General features: G+C 39.6%; 3 protein-coding genes across 5 annotated transcripts in view; 2 read left to right on the top strand and 1 right to left on the bottom strand.

Annotated features, from left to right (window-relative positions):
- nudcd1 (NudC domain containing 1) overlaps positions 1-14,411 on the bottom strand; it is a 56,545-nt gene extending 42,134 nt beyond the window's left edge. For both annotated transcript variants that reach the window (XM_085445979.1, XM_085445981.1), the window contains exons 1-5: positions 14,297-14,411; positions 13,017-13,171; positions 9,626-9,811; positions 6,432-6,615; positions 4,018-4,206 (exon numbers count right to left, since the gene is read on the bottom strand). In XM_085445979.1, coding sequence (XP_085302105.1) covers positions 4,018-4,206; positions 6,432-6,615; positions 9,626-9,811; positions 13,017-13,171; positions 14,297-14,411 — 829 coding nt within the window. The remainder of the gene's footprint in view (positions 1-4,017; positions 4,207-6,431; positions 6,616-9,625; positions 9,812-13,016; positions 13,172-14,296) is intronic.
- LOC146682657 (transcription and mRNA export factor ENY2-2) lies at positions 14,412-16,354 on the top strand. Of its 2 annotated transcripts, none has more exons than XM_085445983.1 (5): positions 14,412-14,477; positions 14,939-15,013; positions 15,117-15,187; positions 15,282-15,356; positions 16,079-16,354. In XM_085445983.1, exons 2-5 carry the CDS (start codon positions 14,946-14,948, stop codon positions 16,153-16,155), a joined length of 291 nt encoding a protein of 96 aa, XP_085302109.1. In that variant the 5' UTR covers positions 14,412-14,477; positions 14,939-14,945; the 3' UTR covers positions 16,156-16,354. The 2 variants fall into 2 exon arrangements, with proteins under 2 accessions (XP_085302109.1, XP_085302108.1); XM_085445982.1 differs by lacking the exon at positions 14,412-14,477 and adding an exon at positions 14,722-14,835.
- A 3,248-nt stretch (positions 16,355-19,602) lies between these two features.
- Positions 19,603-20,320, top strand: part of pkhd1l1.1 (PKHD1 like 1, tandem duplicate 1) — a 46,345-nt gene continuing 45,627 nt past the window's right edge. Inside the window, exon 1 of the mRNA XM_085446886.1 lies at positions 19,603-20,265. The gene's annotated coding sequence lies outside the window, so the exon portion shown is untranslated. The remainder of the gene's footprint in view (positions 20,266-20,320) is intronic.

Raw genomic sequence — 20,320 nt, 5'->3', positions numbered from 1 at the left:
GCTGCCATTACTCTGCTTCGGCACCATCAACATGCACTTTGCCCTCTCTGGGTCATGTTGTGGGGTTTTTTAATATATCTTTTGAAGGAGAAGGTAGCTGTTTGTCTGCTTGTTTAGAGGTTGTGAGTATAACAGAGTTTAAAAATAAGAAAAGGGCCAAGATGGATACGAATGTTTAGTTCAATGTTTTTTTGCTGTAAAGTGGATCTATTATGAGCTTCCTTATTTTCTGTCTATATATGATGGATTCTCATACAAAAGATGGTCAAAATTTCAAATAATGTGCACAAATAAGCCCTGTCAACCAAAAGCTTCAAACCGCTGTAAATACTTAGTTTCAAAGTTTTCTCTATTCTTGACTCTGTATGATGTCATGTTGAAGGGATCAAATGTTAGGCTGACTTTATCCATCATCGTAAAGTCCAGGCTCACCTCCATATCAGCCTGTGTGACATCAGACGTTACATATTCAATAATCTCACTGCTCTCCTTGAACCTGTCTTTGTCTCTCTCCCCATTTCTCACCTGTACGACCGTTGTCCTCTGTCTTTCTAAAGACACAGATACGTTTACGTAGCCTACTGTTCTTCTTGAAACCAGCCCGAGTTTTCCACGACATTCCAGCAAATGTTAGAGGGCTTTCAAACCGATACAGGAAATGTTCCTACTTTTCATGACCATTCAAGCTTTTCTAATAACATTAAAAGAACATTTCGCTGCCTTTTCATCTTTACTTGTTTAATTTACGCCTTTATGTTCCTGAGCCGACGTCGAGAATCAATCAAAACACTTTAAATATCAATATGACACCTTTGACCACTCAACTTGTCTTAATTGGCTCCCTCACATGAAATATAGAAAAAGAAAATATTTTAGTGATGATTGAATTTAAGCCACATTATGCAAAATGCAGAAATTCCACAGTCACGGACACTTTATTAGGTACACCTTGGCTTGGACCCTGTTTTCCCTTCTGAACTCTTTTAATTTGTGATGGCACAGATTCAACAAGGTACTGGAAAGATTCCTCAGAGATTTGGAGCCACACTGACATGATAGCGTCATAAAGTTACTTCAGATCTGGCTGCGCATCCATGATGTGATCCTCATGTTCCATCACATCTCAAAGGTGCTTGTACTGGATTGAGATCTGGTGACTGTGGACGCTATTCGAGTACATCAAATTCATTGTCAAGAAACCAGTTTGAGCTGAATTGAGCACTGATATGAGGCAAAAATCACGACTCCAATGTTACTTTAGTAACCAGGATTAAAAATAAAATTAAATTAGAAATAACAAACAGGTAATTTTTATAATAATTTAAAAGTGAGTGGATTCTGTATACCAAATAACTTTTTTCCCACTGTCTAAAATGTGAGAACATGCAGCCCCTGAGTCAGAGTTAAAGAGTCTCTAACTGTGGAGCAGTGTGCAGACAGGGTTTATTTTCGGCATTATTAATTAAGTCATTCCATTACTTAACTATCTAATAAAATTATTCATGACTAGTATGCTGCAGGCCTACAGCAAGTCATCCAAAAAAGGGAAGAAAAAAAATCCCTCTCACTGCTGAATTAACTGAACATTTTAGTCAAAGCTCGTCAGCGAGACTGAGAGAATATGCTGAAGGCGTCTCACAGGTCCTGTGCAACAGGAATAAATGGCCTGGAAACACATCTGTGTACACAGACACAGATCACCTGACCTGACAGAGACCTCAGTCTGATTGGGAATATTCTGCCGCCCGCTCAGATGTTTCTATGGCGACAAGTGAACGAGTCGGTGTGCGCATTCAACCAGCAGCTCGGAAAGGTAATGAGCGAAAGAAGTCGACGTGACAAGCAAAAGCAACCGCGTAATGAATCTTAACCAGAAACAGTCCAATTACAGAAAAGGTGGGAGGGGTGGCAGTCGCACGTCTCATGGTGGAAGGCGGGAATGCCACTCGGATCTTTTATTTCACTTTCTGTCACCGTTTTAACAGATTCGCAGACAGCTTGACTTTCAGGTCAGTTTCAGACAGAATTTTTGAGACAAAAAATAATCATAATAAAAATACATCACTATAAATAGGATAAATGACAAGCCGTGTCACATTATTTTTAAGTGTTTTCTCACAGTCTCAAGCCTGAGCAGCACCGAGTCAAAGATTCTGATGAGGACAACGTGACTTTTCCTATATTAGGTCTGCACTCTGCACAAATTCTGTTGACAGAGATCAGCAGGGTCAGAAATGAGCGGCGGCACTGTGGTAAGGACAGAAAAAAAATGAAACAGGACTTCTGTTCCTTGCCAAGAGTTAAAATTACATGCACTTCTAAAGCATTGTATATTAAACAACAGCTCAACAGTTATGTACTATTACTGCTGATTTGGGTTTCTTGCATCTCAACACTCCTTGAAGAAGATGAACTTGTTTTTATTAATTAGGATTTATTTTGGAAAGTTAACTTCATGAGATAAAGTTTGTATTTTTCTCATTCTGACAGCTCAAATGCAAACACTAAAAAACTAAAAAGGAGCATTACACTTAGCTTTATTAGATACACATAGCTATAAGAATGCAGTCTAAAGCAGAAACCTCTGAGGAATAAAAAAGATGAATATGAAATGAAGCCAATACGGCAGGAGCCAACTACTGCAGTATTGAATTACACTTCTTTGAATGGCCAATTAAGCTGGCTGCAAATGTAAGTCCATTCTGATCAGCTCTCAGGCCGTGGTGAGTCTTATCGACAATAATGACGAATCAGTGTACAGAGACGAGGTACGACAGCGAACGGACTGCTGAACAAAACAGAAGAGACGATTGTTGACTTTAGAAGATCAGGGGTATCCACTCTCTGCTGGAAATATTGTAAAGGCCACAAAATTCCACAGTGTTCACCTGTCAAAAACACCAGCTTAATAGCCAAGAAGGACCAAGAGCGTCTCTCCTGCAAAGGCTGAGCAAAGTCCATCTCCTGCGCCCCCAGGCCTGTCGAGAGGTTCCTGAGCAGCTGCATCACTAGTATGGAAACTGCACAGTAACAGATCTCAAAGCACCCTGCAGTGCACAGTGAGAACAGCTGAGAAGATCATCCGAGGCTCTCTTCCCTTCATCACACACGTTTATTTTTCCACACAAACTGCATTTGAAAAACCCACCAGCATTGTGGATGACCCCACGTACCCCTCACACAAACTTTTACCCTCCTGCTATGTGGCAAGAGGTACCAAAATATTCAGGCCCTCACTGCCAGACTGTGTAACGGTTTGTTCCCTCAAGTCATCAGACAGCTCAATACTCAGGAAAGGGACTGGCAACAAAACTGCACAGACACACACACACACACATAGACTCCACTAAGTATTTGTACTCTGTATTATATTTTAATTATATATTGCCTTATATATCGCATCGTGTGCTCCTGGAGGAATGTTTTTTAATTTCAAGATGTACTGTATTATCTGTATGTTACCTATATAATAAACCTCGATTGGATTCTTTTTCCACAGGCCGTCGCTCTGATGAACACTTATATCACTCATATATTGCCTTTACTAAAACATCCAGTATACCTGCTGCTAAACTAAAGCTGCTGTATATAGTCTTTGTTGTGCATACATGTACAACTGTGAAGTTCCCATGTATATACTGTTTTTGTGGTATCCATCCATATTTATTAGTCTGTTGTGTTAAGTACATTGAAAACAATGGAGAAAAAAGGGCCTAATTCCTTGTGTGTGTACACATACTTGCAACAAAGATGATTATTGCTATGATATTGTTGAAATGACAGTCAAAGCTACTTTACTTGATTTTAATAACCCTTGTGTTGTCCTGGGGTCATTTTTGCCAGGATGTAGGGCAACAGGTGTATGGAAATCCCGAGGACATTACAGGGGTTAAATAAGCACCCTTAGAGCCTGAAACAAAGGCTACTACTTGTGCATTTAACGTTATAACAGCAGGCGCTGAGTAACATTACTCAAGCTGCTCGCTGGCAGACTTCCCAGCGGCACCTTTTACCCACCTGTCTTCTCCACCTCCATGGGCTCTGGCTCGGGCTGTTCCACAGGTCTACCATCCACATGTGTAAAAACGAATGGCTTCTCTGATGCCAGCATCAGTCCCTTCCCTTTGGGCTCCAACGCTGCATAGTGAGGCACCGACTTCCCCCTGAGGACCCTCCTCTTCTTCACCTCATACTTTTTCTCCTGACCTGCGTGTGGAAATCAAAGGACACAGTGATCCCTGTGTAAAATAATCTTTTCTAAACTCAGACGGAGACCAGGAGGAGTAGAAAAACATCTCATGTCAAGAAGCACTGCATGTACAGAACTCCCAGCAGTCATTACAGAGCGTGCTCAAGCCACTTATATTAGAGGGGATTGTTTACTTCTGTAGGTATTTTGTGCAAGGTATTAGCTTTTCAAAAGATAAAGAATGTGCCTGCAACCTGATAGTCAAGCAAAGCAACTGTATCATGGTTCCTTTCCCTATTGGTGATTTGTTTTAATGGATAATGATGTCATCTTAAGGATAATGCATTTTTTTCCCCATTTACTCAGTAACTGCATCTTGGTGCGAGGATACAAGGATGTGTTGAAACTTTTAAGTGTAAGCTTTATGATCAGTCTGTAAGTTTATACTTATATTTTTTAAGTTAAAAGTTCATTTCAAATGTAGCGTTTATTCTATATCATCTCAAAATTACCAGTTTGAATGACTAAATTGAAATCTCTCTTTCATGGACAACTGACTGAGCTTCAGATTCAAAAAGCTGGAACCTGCAGCTGTTTATCTGCAGAATATAAAAAGGAGACCTTGTGACAAGAAGGCAGACCATTTGCTAAGCCAACAGGAAAAATAAATCTGTGTGAAAAGTGAAAAAGCAGCTCCTGGCTATTCTACATTAACATCATCCGCCACGCTGCCCTTCAGTAAGACCCTTCTACTGCTCCAGTGATTCTACTGGGCAGCTTCCAGGCTTGGGTTTGTGAATGTGAGCAGCACAGATTATCACTCAGTGAAGAAATCATGAATAAGTAATAATTGAAAAACATATACTCACTTTAGTATTTTAATATTTACATCTGGTGGCATTTTTATTAATATATGCATATATATGTTAATAAAGTAACTGTCATAGTGAGAAGGCTTTATCAGTATTACCTCTTGATTTTAATTCATGAATCTTTTACATTTCTACAAAATAAGCAATGTTTTAAACTATGCATTTAGCACTATTATATTTTAGCCTAAAATTAGTTTAAGATGAGAGGGGAAATGCTAAAACATCAAAAATGAGGTATCAATAAACAGTTTTATAATCTCTTATTTATAAATCATAAAGACAGCGTTAAAAGTTTGGCTCAGAAAAACCTGGGCATGAGTTTGATGATATGATTTTGTGCCCTTACACATGTTTTATTACAGTGATTCCCAAAGTGTGGGACGTGGCCACCTGGTGGGCCGTGAGGGTACTGCAAGTGGACCGCTGTAACAAAAGAAATTCACCTGGGAACTACACACAAGTACGTAAAGTTACATATTTATATAAATGTATTTATGTATCTAAAATGAATTAAAAAGTGGTAATAGGAGGTGGTTAGTTTGTGATATTACTCTCAATGCTCTTGTATTGATGTTTGTGTCCCGGTGACAGGTCAGTCACACATTGGCCTTAACACTTTGCAAATGACTGGGTAGCATTAGCAATTTAATAGCCAACAGTGTATGGGGTTTATGTTTTTTAAAAAAATTTTCACGGAAATCCATCAGTTTCTCTTGTATACTGATTAGAGGGAAGAGTTAAGCTTGGGTGGGCACCGTGGGATTTTCTGGTTTTAAGTGGACAGCAACACTCTTCACTTTGGGAACGACTGTTTTATTACATGAAAAGTGACACTTCACAAAAGGTGGCCACCAGTCATATGTTTGAGGGGCTGGTGCCACTCCAAGTCCCCATTTGGCCATGTTCCTAGCCCAGACCAAATAGCCTTGATTAGCATTAGTAAAATATTAAGCAAATATCAAAGGGATGCATCTTTAAATCCAACAAAATGAAGAAGGGACTCTCGAAAGGCTGTCGTTTTTTTTCTACACAATATTTGACTCATCAGTCACGGTGGTATTCTTTCTCGGCAAGCACCGAGGACTTTAATGAAAATCTTTCTTGCCAATGTTTGCTTCAGAGTGCACTAATCTCATCTGGGACATAATATTTAAAGTCCATTAAAGGAAGAACATGACTAATACGCTATTACGGTTTAATTAAGAAGGGTTTCAGTTTTCTACTGAAACACTGTTAACAGAAAAAAAGGAGGCAAGGAAATTAAAATTAAATCACAGGCTTGAAACTGATATACTAATCATTTATGACACACTGGTCTTATCTTACTTCATGCTCGATTATCATACTCAGTCAATCATCGCACCACCCACCTTGTCCTGCAGTGTTGGCGACTGTGATCCACTCGAGAGACACTGAGTATCCACTTCCTTTGGTTTCCTCCGGGTCTTTCTGGACACGGAGCAGCAGAACCTCCATGCTGTGAACGCCAGCCTGGACGTGTGAGACGCTGTGGAGGATGGTGAAAGGTTCCCCCAGGTCTTCATTGAACAGTGGCTGCAGGCACAGTAACAAGATGATTTTTAGGAATCTAACAGGGTACTGCTGCCAGTATGGGAGAAAAAACTGTCACCAGAATTTTGCAAATGTAAAGATCCTCTTGTACAGATATGCTAAGATAAAACGAGTGATTTAAAGTAAATGATCTGTAGTGCTACCAACACAAAGCCTCAAAATCCTACATCAAGTTGTTCTCAAGTTATCGTATTCACAAGAATTTCAGGTAACTTTAACTCCGACCTATGAGCTTGAGGTCAAAGTTAAAGGAATTCAAGCTCGTACAAGGTTTTTAGTAGATACACCTATGGGACCAAAATCCTAGGGGTCTTCCTGCTCAAGTTATTGCATTTATTCAGAAAACTTGACCTCTGACCTTGACTTTGAGATCTAGGTAATTGAAATTCAAACTTGTCGTGGATTTTTAGTAAACACACCTATGGCATCAATTTGAAGCTCCTACACTGCCTTGTAAGTATACCATACGAACGGCAGCACAGATGATCTAAAGTTTGTGATCATTGTTCAAGGTTAGTCTTTAGTCAGTCACACAATCTTCAAGACCACCAATCCCAGATGATTGGCGAGTGGTTGCTGAAGGTTGCTGGCAGTCATTATGTGAAATTGGTGGCTAAGAGATTATAGGGTGCTGCACCAAAAACCTTCTCATGATAGCTCTGATTGCTAGTAGACTGCCACAGTCGCCCATAATTTAATGGAAGATACCGAGTTGTTTGTCAAAACATCAAATCACCTTCGAACCACAGGCGATCAAAGCAGTCTGTTAGCAATCAAAGCAATCCCAATGACATTTGGAGTTGTAGAGGTCTTTACAACCAATTTCATCTAGTGACAGCCAGCAACCACTGGACTGCAAGTTAAAGAAATCAGTCGTGCAGCTACAAGTGAACAAACTATTTAATCTGCCACCCTGCTTTCATTGAGATTTATTTCGTTATTCAGCTCAAGCCTCTGTTACCTCTGCTTTATATAATCAATTGCTGTCCCAGACAGTCTGAATATTTGCCATGTACATTTAAATCTTCTTCGCAATTCTTGTTAATCATTTGAAACAAGTTAAAATGCAGCTGGAAATGTGACACAGTCTAAGCAGAGCTGTATTGTCTACTAAAAATAAGACTAGAATAGCTTTTGAATGAATTGACCAAGCAGAGATTTATCCTTGCATTATCTTTTAAAATGGAAGAAATGATAAAACGTAAATAGTTATACATATTAGTAGCTATAGGCACATGAATATAGCTGTGAGATGTTTTAATGGAGCATCAAGTGTTGCTAAATGGCTTTAAATGGTCTACTCTGCACTCGAAAACTGAGACATTTCTCTTTATTCTTCCAATAAAATGCTAATTCAAGCTAGTATTTCTAAATCAGGGTCTTCAGCTGTCTGGTTGAAGAAGATGATGCGATCCCAAGAAGCCCAAATTGAATGCATAAATATCTGGCTTATGAGACACTTTATTATTGTACACATGAAACACACACACACTAACATAGACTGAGAGATGCAGCGTGCTTTGGCTGGTGTCCCTAAGTGCTGAATCTTAAAAATAGAACTCTGGACGTCGGTAACTCGAGGGTTTAAATCTTCATTATAAATTCCAGTCTTGAACTTTGCCTTCACAAATGCATCAAGTGTCCCTGTTCAGAGAGGGAACTCTCATTTGTAACCATTCCCCACTGAATTCAGCATAAAGCGCACAAAGACTTGCTTCCTTACAACTACAATTTCAATTTCCAAAGCCCGACCAAGCTTTTTAAACACAGAACGCTTGAATTGCTCCGACAATATCCTCTGGGGAATAATTAGACATTCCATAATCAAAAAAATACAATTATTGGCTATTATCTTATTAATAAACTTCTTAACTTGGATATTCAGTTTAATGAAATGTGATAAATGTAAATATTTTAACTTTAAAGAGTACTGACCCTTTAAAATCTGCTCTCAAAGTACATCTACCTGTATTTTTCAGTGGTCCTGGATGTAGAGCCCATAAAGAGATAACAGAGTATGTTCACAATGGAGGCAGAATTTTTCAAAGCGGTTCAATAACATCAGTGTAGCTGATCCACCATTATAAAGCTGTTATGTACTGTTACAGTTTTGACTTGGTTTTTCAAATGTCACTCTGGCCAAAGGAGGATTTTTTTCATTTAAATATTATCCCAGATGTCTTTTCGTCATGGAGCCCAAGGCTGTCCTTTTTGGCCTTTGAGTTACTACTTACTGAATGTGAAATTTTTAGAGCACCATCTGCCATGCTCACAAAAAAAGACATTTCTATTATGAACAAATCGAGTGAAAAGATGGAGCCTTACAAAGTGTGACCATGTCTGAATACTCTCCGACTTGCCCATCTCGCTCTGATTTTCACCCAAATCCTTTCGCTTCCCACTGAAGTCCACTCTTGCAAACATATAGTTTCATAGTGCATGAAACTATTAATCACAGTCCTCAAATCAGTATTTAAGAGTCACCATAATGTTGCAAACATACACAGTGTCAGATTAGTTTGCGAAGGATGGCTAAGCTTACCAAATTAGGGTTTCTTTCCTTCGGTTGCTTGGGTATACTGTATTCCAGTTTATTCTGACAAAGCTAAGAATAACACATTTAATCAAGCAGTATTTCAACTAATACTTTATTTAATTGCAATCCTTTTTGATATTTAGTGACTCAAAATTACATCATCAGAGACATTTGGACATTCAAAACACCTCCAATTTTGCCCAGTTTTGACCTAATTTATGACAGCTGTGAACACGCCAATGAGCTAGTGACTAACTGACTTAACAACTGTCAGTTGCAAATGCTAATAATTAATTGTGCTAAGCCAAGAAAGCAGAAGAAAAAGCAGCACCGGTATTACAATAGTACACAGAGGGAATTCAGGTTTGTGTCTTTTTACCTTCACTTCAGCGGCAAAAAATATTTCAAACACGTCTGTGCGTCACTTACAGCAGTAAACACCACGTCCATACTTACTTCCCACTTCATATGGGAGCTGTCTCCCCTCTTGCCTGTGCGGAGGAGGTACAGTCGACCGCTACCATCCGACAGAGCTGCCCAGGTCGCCGAGGTCAGGCTGAGGGAGGCGCAAAGACGATCCTCACACTGGCTGGACTCGACGTCTACACGGTAGACCTCTCTCGGCTTCCCCAGGGCGGTGTCCTGAATTCAGAACACAACAGACCCGTAAGCCAGTACTGCATTCATAAAAAAAGATTAGGCCATTTAGATTCATTCCTATCTGCAGAGGAAATCTCAGTGTGCTGGTGTATGAGAATGAAACAAAGTCATTGTGTATTTGATTACTTGATTAAGTCAGTGCATCAAATTTCAGAAACAACAGAAAAATGCCTATTTTAATATCTCAAAGTGCATGTTCTGTCCAGTTAACACTAAAAAAAATACATTTATAATATGTTAACACCAATTACTGTACTGCTTGACTGTTAAGGGGAGGAGGGATGGATGAATGGAATAAAGACCGGATATCAAGTAAGCTCATTTCAGTGCTCTAGATGGAGAACAACATGGCAAAACTGATTTTGTCACCACTTCAGTTTAGCATTAGAAAATATTGTAGGATACTGGGAAATATGTGATGCATGCACTCTTACAGCTAACATCCAATCAAACAATAAGAAGTCCAGTCATGAATCACAAAGACTCAAGACATTGAATAGGCGGCTCAACTCCAGAAGATGAAAAAGGTTGCTGCTTCCATCCCATAAGAGTTTTACAATAAGCATCTGGGTCGAAGACATAAAGTCCAAATGATTTTGCATTAATTTCTTACTGTCTAAAGTCTTATAATCTAAAGAATGGTACAATGAGTAAGAGAAAACATGTACCCATCAGGGACAGATACAGTTAGCAGCTGTCATGTGGCCACTCATGTGATTCAACAATCTGAAAGCCTTATTAGTAATAGATAGATATGCCACCACATGAGCATCACAAATTGCGTGAAGACAGAGTTTTTCAAAAGGACTGTGGAGAAGCTACCCCGTTGTTGCCATGGAGCGTGGCACAGCACATTATATCGCTACACCTTTGGTATCACTTTCTCCAGCATCCGTGCCGTTAATGCCCTGAAACGGAGTGTGAAACGTCTATGTGCAATGTGCCGAGCAACCGAGCACAAAAGGCTGAAGGATGATAATTATCATGTGATCACTGTAATTAGAATTTGAGCAACACTTTTCCATAAATTTCATTTAATGGTGCCACTGAAAACCAGAAACACTGTCTTGCAGGATTACAGTGTGATGATCATCAAAGAAAAAAACTCCAGTGAGACACCAATTATGTCTAATTATGGTCAATGATGACTAAGACATAAAAGAAGGCTCGGTGGAAAAGGTCATGAGAACGATTTTGCTCCTCATCTCAACATCTTGGTACGGGGTAACAATACCAATCAGAACCTTGAGTCAATTATATAATCGCTCCTGTGATTAACTGGAGACCTACAAGGGCTCATCCAAACTTTATGTGCTCGGGTGATTCATACGACAGACAAAAGACTGCACAGAAAGTTGTGGTTCACACTAAATACTAAGAGCCACGTTTATTCTGACATTTATTATTTTGCATCTTGACCAAGAATAAAAAGAGGTTAGAAATAATGTTATATAATTTAACATAACTTTTAAAACTCTTGTGTTTCACAGACATCCTTTCTCTTCCCACAACCTGCTGATGCTCAAGTGTTTGGTCACCACCTACTGGCACATCAGGCGCATAAAAATCCTTCACTGAATACACCATCACAACATCAGGTCCATAATATGAAACGTTATATAATGGAAACATAAAACAATACTATAAAACAAAGACCTAAATTTGCCTAAAATCATTTGCAAAGACTCCAAACTTAGAAGTGATTTAGGAAAACTCTCGATTACATAAATTCACATGGTGAGAGTTAGATTTCAGGTTAAATCCATTTGTCATGATGGTAAATTTAATCCTTGATCTAAATTATTATAATAAATAAAATTATTCAGCTTCTACGATTTACTGTTATAATACATGGGAGCTCATCATGTCTGTGAATGCTCTACGATGTGAAAAATAAAATAAACTGCTTCACAGCATGAGGCTGTGAAAGCTATCAGCGTGTTGCTCTGCTGATGAAGGTCGAGTAGACCCAACTTGCATTTTTCCAGCTCCGAAACACTTTAGCTATGATGACTTTGTCAATGCTGGGTTTATTATAAGATGTAACAGAATACTGACTAGAATCTTTACCCATGAAACATGTAACCAGCAGCTTTAATTACCTCACTGTTATTCTGAATTTGGAGCACATACTAATGGCACTAATGTATGCACATGATTGGCCTGTGGCTCGTTTTTTCTACAGCTGCCAAACCAAACTGTTATTATGCTGGCAAGTTAACTACCATTAGTCAGCTGTAATTAACCACACAGTGTAATGCTTTAACTACTCAGTTTGTCTTAAGTGTTACATTAAATTTTATTCCTCTAACGCCTAAAAAGATAAATTAACCTTATTATGCAAAGCGCAAAGACTTTATTTAATCACCAGGATGAAAAAAAAGTGGCAAAGCTTCTTCTTTCTGCCAGTTTCTCCTCTGCTTAGGGAACTCCTAAGTAGACCCTGATTAATACGCTGTCAGGGCTGATATATTATGTATTAGCTATTTACCAATATATCAGTATCTGTAATTATAAAAACCAATAAACGTACATTTAAAAAGTACGGAAGAGACAGAAGAAAGGCCCTTTCAACCATGAGTGTTGTAAAGTTTTGTCAACCTGAGGGCAACACGTGTTTGGAACGCCACAAACAAACCAACCAAATGATGCGAACAGAGCGTAAACATTAATGTTTATATGTTTGTTTGTTTTCAAGGTGCCTGTATTTGTATAGCACTTTACTAGACCTTTTACACATCCAGTCATCCACCCATTCACACACACTGGTGATGGCAAGCTACATTGTAGCCACAGCCACCCTGGGGCGCACTGACAGAGGCGAGGCTGCCGGACACTGGCGCCACCGGGCCCTCTGACCACCACCAGTAGGCAACGGGTGAAGTGTCTTGCCCAAGGACACAACGACCGAGACTGTCCAAGCCGGGGCTCAAACCGGCAACCTTCCGATTACAAGGCGAACTCCCAACTCTTGAGCCACGATGACATTACATACTTGTGTTTTTGTTTGTTTGGTTTCTTTTTGCGTAGGAAAAACTCCAAGCAAACTGAGCACACTTACCATGTTCATGTGTGGAACAATGAGCAGCATCACGTAAAAATAGTGCAGTTGTGAATACACCTTAGACGTCAATGGAGGGGCAACAATCATAAATAGGCCAAAAAACAAGAGGATTTGCAAACTCACCAGCGTAACGGTGAGATTAAGGACCCGTCCTTTGCAGTCCACAAAGTAAACACTGTCCTCATACCAGGGGTCTAAATGCAGGTAATTATACATGCCAAAGGCACGCATGTGTTCCAGGGTGTACTGAGTATCCTTCAGCTTGACCTCCTCCACGGCTGCGGCAGATATGAAAAAGAAAAGATTAAATATGGCAGTAATCAAATTTCTGTTATTTATGTTTTTACTTAAAAAGCAGTTTAACCTTCTGCCTTTCCTACAGTTGCTTTGTGGAAAGTGTTACATATGTCTTAACATATCTTAATATTTCAACATTTTACTCTAAGATGAACTATTGGTGACAAAAAAACTGCAATTAACTATTTTTACAGCTACTATTTGTCTGAATTATTCCCACTAAATAAAGTATTGTTGTTTTTTTTTAAAGCACATTAATCACCTTGTAATATGCATACCTGCATCTACTGTGAGTGGATGTCTGTGCAAAGTGTAAGCACCTTTTTATATAAGTAAGACTGTATCCAAACCAATGTTATAATGAATTCTCCTGTTAGGCACACACTTCATAGATTCTTGATTTTTGGCCCACACTAGCTGTTTTATAATCTGGATAAGAGACGTAGTAGAAAACACCTGGATGCAACTCAGGTGAGCTCAGCTGGCCTGTTTCGATTAAAAGGAATTAGCAAGCTTTGGTATATGATTATGCAAAATATCGTTTTAATCACTAAAGTACATTTCTGGATCAGCAGCCCCACCAATTTAGTATTGTTCAAACTTAAGTTAAGATCTTGAAGTTAAAACACGTATTACAAAACTAACCTTATAACGTAAAGTAGGTGCAAGCTCCCTATGATTGTTTTTAAGTTATTTAAAATTGGTGCACTTGACTTGTCCTGGCAATATAAATGAGTTATGTATGTGTATGCAGTTCAAACTGTAGTAATTAGTCACTTCAGCGTTAATCTGTTAATTTTCAGTGGTTTAAACAATGCTATTGTTCAGATTTTTCTTAGTGATCATGTGAAAGCTCATTAGGTTACAGTGGTGGGCCTTAAGATCTCATTCTGAGCCACTGAGCTACAGATACAGCTGCCAAAATATTATGTAGCATCAACAGCTGACGTCGTCACGTAGTGGCAGCTAATAAAATGTCTGAGATAATGTCAAATAACTTACATTGCTATTCCTATTTAATGTTATACTGGACAGAAGTTATACTGGACCTTTATCAGGGCTAGGCTAGCACACTTGCTAACTGCACTGCATTAAGTTTTTCTCACCAGCATCCAGCTCTATGTTGTACGTCGGTATGGCGTCCAAGGATAACCTGTAACTCTCAAAGTTTGGGTCCAGCAGGTCTCTGTTGACCTTTAATGAGTAGTTAGACGCAGTCATGTCTTTTTCAATGAGACTGGCTTATTGACAAGTTGATGACAGCCTGTATGCAGCAAGAGGAGGAGGGTGAGGTGTAGCCAGCGTGATACACATTTCCTGTGTTTTCGTCATTGTTTTCTCACACGGAGCTATTTTACGGCGGACAAAACCTCCCAGGGCGCAGGGGAAGTTGAGTCCTGAGCTAATTTCTCTTGAAATGCTTAAGTAACTGTTTTAATGTAGTGTTTTCAGTTTAAATGTATTGTATTATATTTGTTGTTATTAAACAGGTATTTTGAACACTAATGAGACTATCATTGGTTATTCAGGTTGACGTTGAAAGATTAACCGCTCCAAAGCCGGAACTTTTAAGCGTTGAACGTTTTTAGACGGTTCAGTTGCGTAAAGGGACCTTATGTTCCCCAGCTGATCCTTCTCGATAACGGTAGCGGCTACCTGATAGGGGGCTAAATTAGACATTATAATATATGTTTTTATTACTCTCTTTCTTCCGAGCTGACTGTGTCGGTGTGTGTGTTTAATTTCAGGCGGATCATGAGCAAAGATTCCCAGATGAGGGCTGCAATAAATCAGAAGCTGATAGAGATGGGGGAACGGGAGCGGTAAGCGAGTCTTTCGCTGCAGTGATTTGATGCTGGATGGTTTGGCGTGGTTTTGAATTGCACAGATTAAGCCACATAATGTGAATTAAATGTGTGGCCGCAGGTTGAAAGAGTTGCTCAGAGCGAAGCTGGTGGAGTGTGGGTGGAAGGATCAGCTGAAAGCACACTGCAAAGGTATTTGACTTGTTCTTATGTTTGTGTCCGGTGATGCTGTCGTGGTGCTATAAAAACAAAAGTCACTAAAGTCATTACCTCCCGTTTGAGCCAGATGTGATCAGAGAAAAGGGCCTGGAGCATGTCACAGTGGAGGACCTGGTCACAGAGGTCACACCAAAAGGCAGAGGTACAGTACAGATGTTCAAACGCAACAGCAGGGGGAGGAAGACTGTTAGAAGTGATGAGCATACTCATTTGCATCGTTGGTTTAGATGTACATGTCAATTTATTTATTTAGCACTGCACATAATCTTTAATACATCTTTGTGCATGCTAACTAACAAACTGCTAATGTTGTAGGTCAGCACTACTTATTGATTACAGCTCTTACAATTTCAGGTTTCCCTGATATACAGTCTTGAACCACCCCTCACTCCTTTATATTTTTCTTCCAAGGAGCCAGACGCTGTATTTTCTCTAAACTGTTTTGAACTGGTCTTCAGTAGTAGTTCTTCAGACTTTCTGAAGGTCTTTCAGAGTTTGTCTTTGGACATTGACTGCCCATTTGAAGATGCCTCAGTCATTTTAAATGAGCTTTAGCCTAGAGAAGATGGCAGTGTTTCTGGATCATTTTCCATTATTTGGGCATATTGGATATTAACCATTATTCGTGCATGGCATGGTGATTTCTGGAAATGTTTCTGAGCTTCGTAGGAAGTTTTAGAGGGAGCTGGTGCCTCTTAAAAGTCATATTTTATCTACCAGGCCAACACTATAACATACATAGAAAAAATATTAGAAACAGCTGACAGGATGACAACTTCTGACAATAAAAGTATCGTGTTGTGTGAGTATGTAAGTTTCTATTTTGTGTTCTGACTTACCTCTCTTCATCTCTTTCCTCTGCAGCACTTGTACCAGACAGTGTGAAGAAAGAACTCCTCCAGAGAATCAGAGCTTTTTTAGCTCAACATGCAACCTTGTGAATGACACACTTCCCTTTTTTTTTTTTGTTTGTTTGTTTGTTTGTTTTTACTCACAGTTGATCCACGAGTGAAATCCAAACTGTTGTTTATTGTGTTCATTTTAGTGCTAATTTTATTTTTTATTGTGTGTTTTCATATTGATTTTTAGTTTATGCTGCAGTTTTGGAGAAGAAAAATAAAGTCATGCCTATTTTGGTCATTCTTGTTGTAATTGCTACCTGTCTGGTTGATCAAAACCCAAAAGTGCAGACAAATTAAGTCTTAGTGCAAAAGGCAGTGGACACCCTCGACCGGTCCCCAGTCTGTTGCCCATGTCGAAAAAACAAAAACTTATAATTGCATCATAAACTTTGAAATGTTATTTATTTACAGTTGTTGGGAAAATACACCCCAGAAATAATAATGTTGATTGGCAGTAGGTTTTACGGATCAGGAGTTAATAAAAAATGATCTGGTCTTAAACACGTCTTGAAATTAGATAAATATTATCTCAGATAAATAACAAAACATAACTTGCTACACAAAATACAAAAAGAGTGTGAAAAAAAGTACATCATTACTGCCTCCATAGGAATTAAGAGGCTAAGCAGCTGCTAATCAAATGCACTTGAATAGCTGATCATCAGCAAGTGTGAGCACCTCTATAAAAGTAGAAGTTTTGGCAGTTCCCTGCTCTGGAGCTTTCAGGTGTGTGTTAATGCAGTGCCATGGTGGAAGGACATCAGCAATGATCTCGAAGAAGCACTTGTTCCAACAGTCTTGGAAGTTTGTAAAGGATATTTCTAAACATTTTGAAGCTCATCATTCTACGCTGAGAAAGATTAGTCAGTCACAAGTGGAAAATACGTCATAGCGTTACTATGAGAGGTCATCCCAGCAAATTTTCCCCAAGGAGTAATGCTTAGAGAAACTTTGATATATGAGCTACAGCTCAGACTCTACAGGCCTCATTTAGCTTGTTAAATGTTAAATTCTCAATTTGCTGTTCATACCGCCGTAGTGCAGGCAAAATGAAAGGGTGTTTGTTCAGGGTCTTAAAAATATTAGAACACACGCACACACACACAAACATCATGGAAACACCCCACTCTGCACAATCAGACACACATGCATCCCAGATGCATCACTGTAAAATAGTCTCTTTAAAAGAAAAAAAAAGATAACTATATAAATAAAGAACTGAGTAAGAAAGATAACTAATTAAAACTAATTCTAAAGACTGCTGGGTATAGTACTGTACATAACCAAATCAACAGTTCAGCATTCTAACAGCTTGTGGGAGGAAGCTGTTGGAGGCTTCCTCCAACAGCTATAACCGTTTGCCTGATGGCAACAGTTCAAAGAATTGAGGGAGTGTGAGGAGTCATTCACCATTTTCAGTGCACTGCTCCTGCTGTGGCTCTCGAAAAGCTCTTGGACAGAGGGGAGGGAAACTCCAAGGGCCTTCTGAGCTGCTCTAACTATCCTCTGCAGTGCTGTTTTGTCTGACATACTGCAGCTGGAATACCACGCTGATATACATGTACCGTATGTCAGAACATGCCTCTGTCAAAAAGTCCTGAGGATGCTGGAGGGGACAGAGGCTTGTTTCACCCAGTCCCTGCTGGGCCCATTTTCTGATCACTGAGATGCTCTTGTCCCAGCTCAGGTGCTTCGAGATCTGAACACCTAAGAACCTGATGTCTTCTACTCTCTCCACTGGGCAGTCGCTGATACTGAGAGGAGCGTGCTGGATCCGTATCTTCCAGATTATTCACTCTACACCAGCCCACAAGACGTTCAACTTCTTTCCTGTACATTGATTCATCATTTCTGCAAATCAGTCCCACCACTGTGATATCATCTTCATACTTAATAACTAGGTTCCCCTCATATCTGGATACACAGTCATGTGTTAACAACCTGAACAACAGTGGCCTGAGAACACATCCTTGAGGAGATCCAGCGCTCAGCATGGTGGGTTTGGAGATGTTTCTCCCAAGACATGTGTGGTGTTCAGCCCCAGTAAGTGGAGTTTCTCTAGTAGTCTCTGTGGAATGGTGGTGTTAAACACTGAGCTAAAATCAATATATTGGAGTATGGCATAGGTCCAGATGGGGATGTCTGAGTGCAAGGTGGTGGTTAATGCATCCTCTGTGGAGTGGTTAGGATGATAAGCAAACTGGAGCAGGTCAATTGATGCAGGAAGGGTGGCTGTGATGTGTGGTTTGATAAGCTGTTCAAAACACTTCATCACAGTTGGCGTGACTGAGGGAGATGTTAAAAATATCATTTAGGACATGTGCCAGCTCACCAGTGCAGTCCCTGAGCACATGTCCTGGGATGTTATCTGGACCTGCAGCTTTCCGTGGGTTGACCCTGGCTAGGGTCCTCTGGTATCTGCTGCACTTATGATAACAGCTGGCCCTGCAGATAATGGAGGAGAACCCACTTTCCCTCTGTATGTTCGGTTTGATGCCTGGAAGCATGCAAAGAAGTTATTAAACTTGTCCGGAAGAGAAGCATCATCTTTATTGACCCCTTGCAATTCATCAGTGCCTGTACTCCCTGCCATGTTCATCTGGTGTTTCCTGTCTCGCAGAGGTGTCTCTCGCAGACCTGGCCACAGGGAGAGCAGTCTCATGCTCCACCAGGGTCTCTGGTTGCCACGTGCAGTGAAGGCCTTAACTACAGTGACATCCTCTTAGCAATGTAGCTGTTTACTGCCTCTGCGTGCTCTATGTTTATCTGGTCTCCCTGCGAGGCTGCTGTCTTGAACACCCCCCATTCGGTGTTCCTAAAGCAGTCTTTAGTGCCGAGGCTGTCCTGAGGCTGCCAGATCCTGGTCTGTTTTCTCACTGGTCTGCTGCACTTCCAGAATGGTTTGTAAGCAGGCTCAAGTGTAACAGAAAGGTGATCAGAGTGGGTGAGGTGGGGGTTTGCTTATTATAAGTACATGGAGAGTACCTGTGTTGAAGAACAACGTCATGTCATTGCTCAAAGACATTTTGATAACAATCTCTTTCCTGGAAGGGGTTTGTTACTTTACATTTCTTTTAAATACCTTGAAGGTGTTTTGTTGGATTCAAGTCAGGTGAAATAGTTAAAACAACTTTTTTCTTTTTGTTCTTGAAACACTCGTGTGATTTTTGACAATGTGCTTTGGATGATTATCATGCTGAAATATTTCTATGATGTCAGGCTTCTGAAGGTAAACAGCGGTTTGGCATTCGTGATTCCATCTGTAAAGTCATGAGGACACCCTTCGAATTATTTCATATTTATGAATATTACACCCACTTTGGTGAATTTAAGCAATCTTTCTATGCATTGTTTGGATTTTTTAAATAGACATAGTCTAAAGGAAAACGGGCCACCAAGAGACTGGTCTGTAATCTGTCAGTGAACTATGTTTGACATTATTATTATTATTATTATTATTATTATTATTATTATTATTATTTACTGTTTGCCAGTTTTAGATCTGTTTTCTTTTTATGGTTCAAGGCACAAATTAGTTGAATAGGAAATCTACAATTAATATAAGGTTGCAAGCATCATAAGGAGTTTTATTTATCATTGTTATGATCACAGACAGTTTTGCAAACACTCAAAGACTGAAATGCGAAGCACTACTGTACGATATGTTTTATAGATGAAACGTGGAATAACATGACAATAACAGAATAACATGAAGACCACTTCAAGAGCACATTGTGCAAGTGGAGAATGATTGCACTTTAATGCAAATTTAATCCAACGGTCATGAAACGGTGTGAAAAAGTCAAAGGCTACACAAAGACCATATTTACTGAAGGACTGAACAAATGCAAAACGTGTATAACTTTGCATACTTTAGCTTTTTATAGCTCCACTTCTTCCTCCACATGTTCATCGCTAATTACGTCCCGTGTTCATGGAGCCATTATTTATCACGGTTTTTGACTCACTTTCGCTTTTGTTTTTAAATGCAGACATCTTGAAAATCTGATAAATGCAGCAAAAACTTCTTCCAGTCTCCTCCCAGTTTCAGGTGAGGGGCGGGACCCTGAGCACGTTATAAAAAGGTAGTGCGCGTCCCTGAACTGACAGTTTCCCAATCAACAGGTAAACAAAATTTTCTCACAGCAGGTGAGTTTTGTTCACTTAAATGTCACACTGGAAAATGGAAAATAAAATTTTTTAA

Source organism: Copadichromis virginalis, linkage group LG22 (assembly GCF_057382275.1).
Source record: "Copadichromis virginalis isolate Kocher_CV1m ecotype Utaka linkage group LG22, C_Virginalis_male_GT1.1, whole genome shotgun sequence".
In the NCBI taxonomy this organism is placed as follows: domain Eukaryota; kingdom Metazoa; phylum Chordata; class Actinopteri; order Cichliformes; family Cichlidae; genus Copadichromis; species Copadichromis virginalis.
This window is presented reverse-complemented; position numbering and strand designations above follow the sequence as displayed.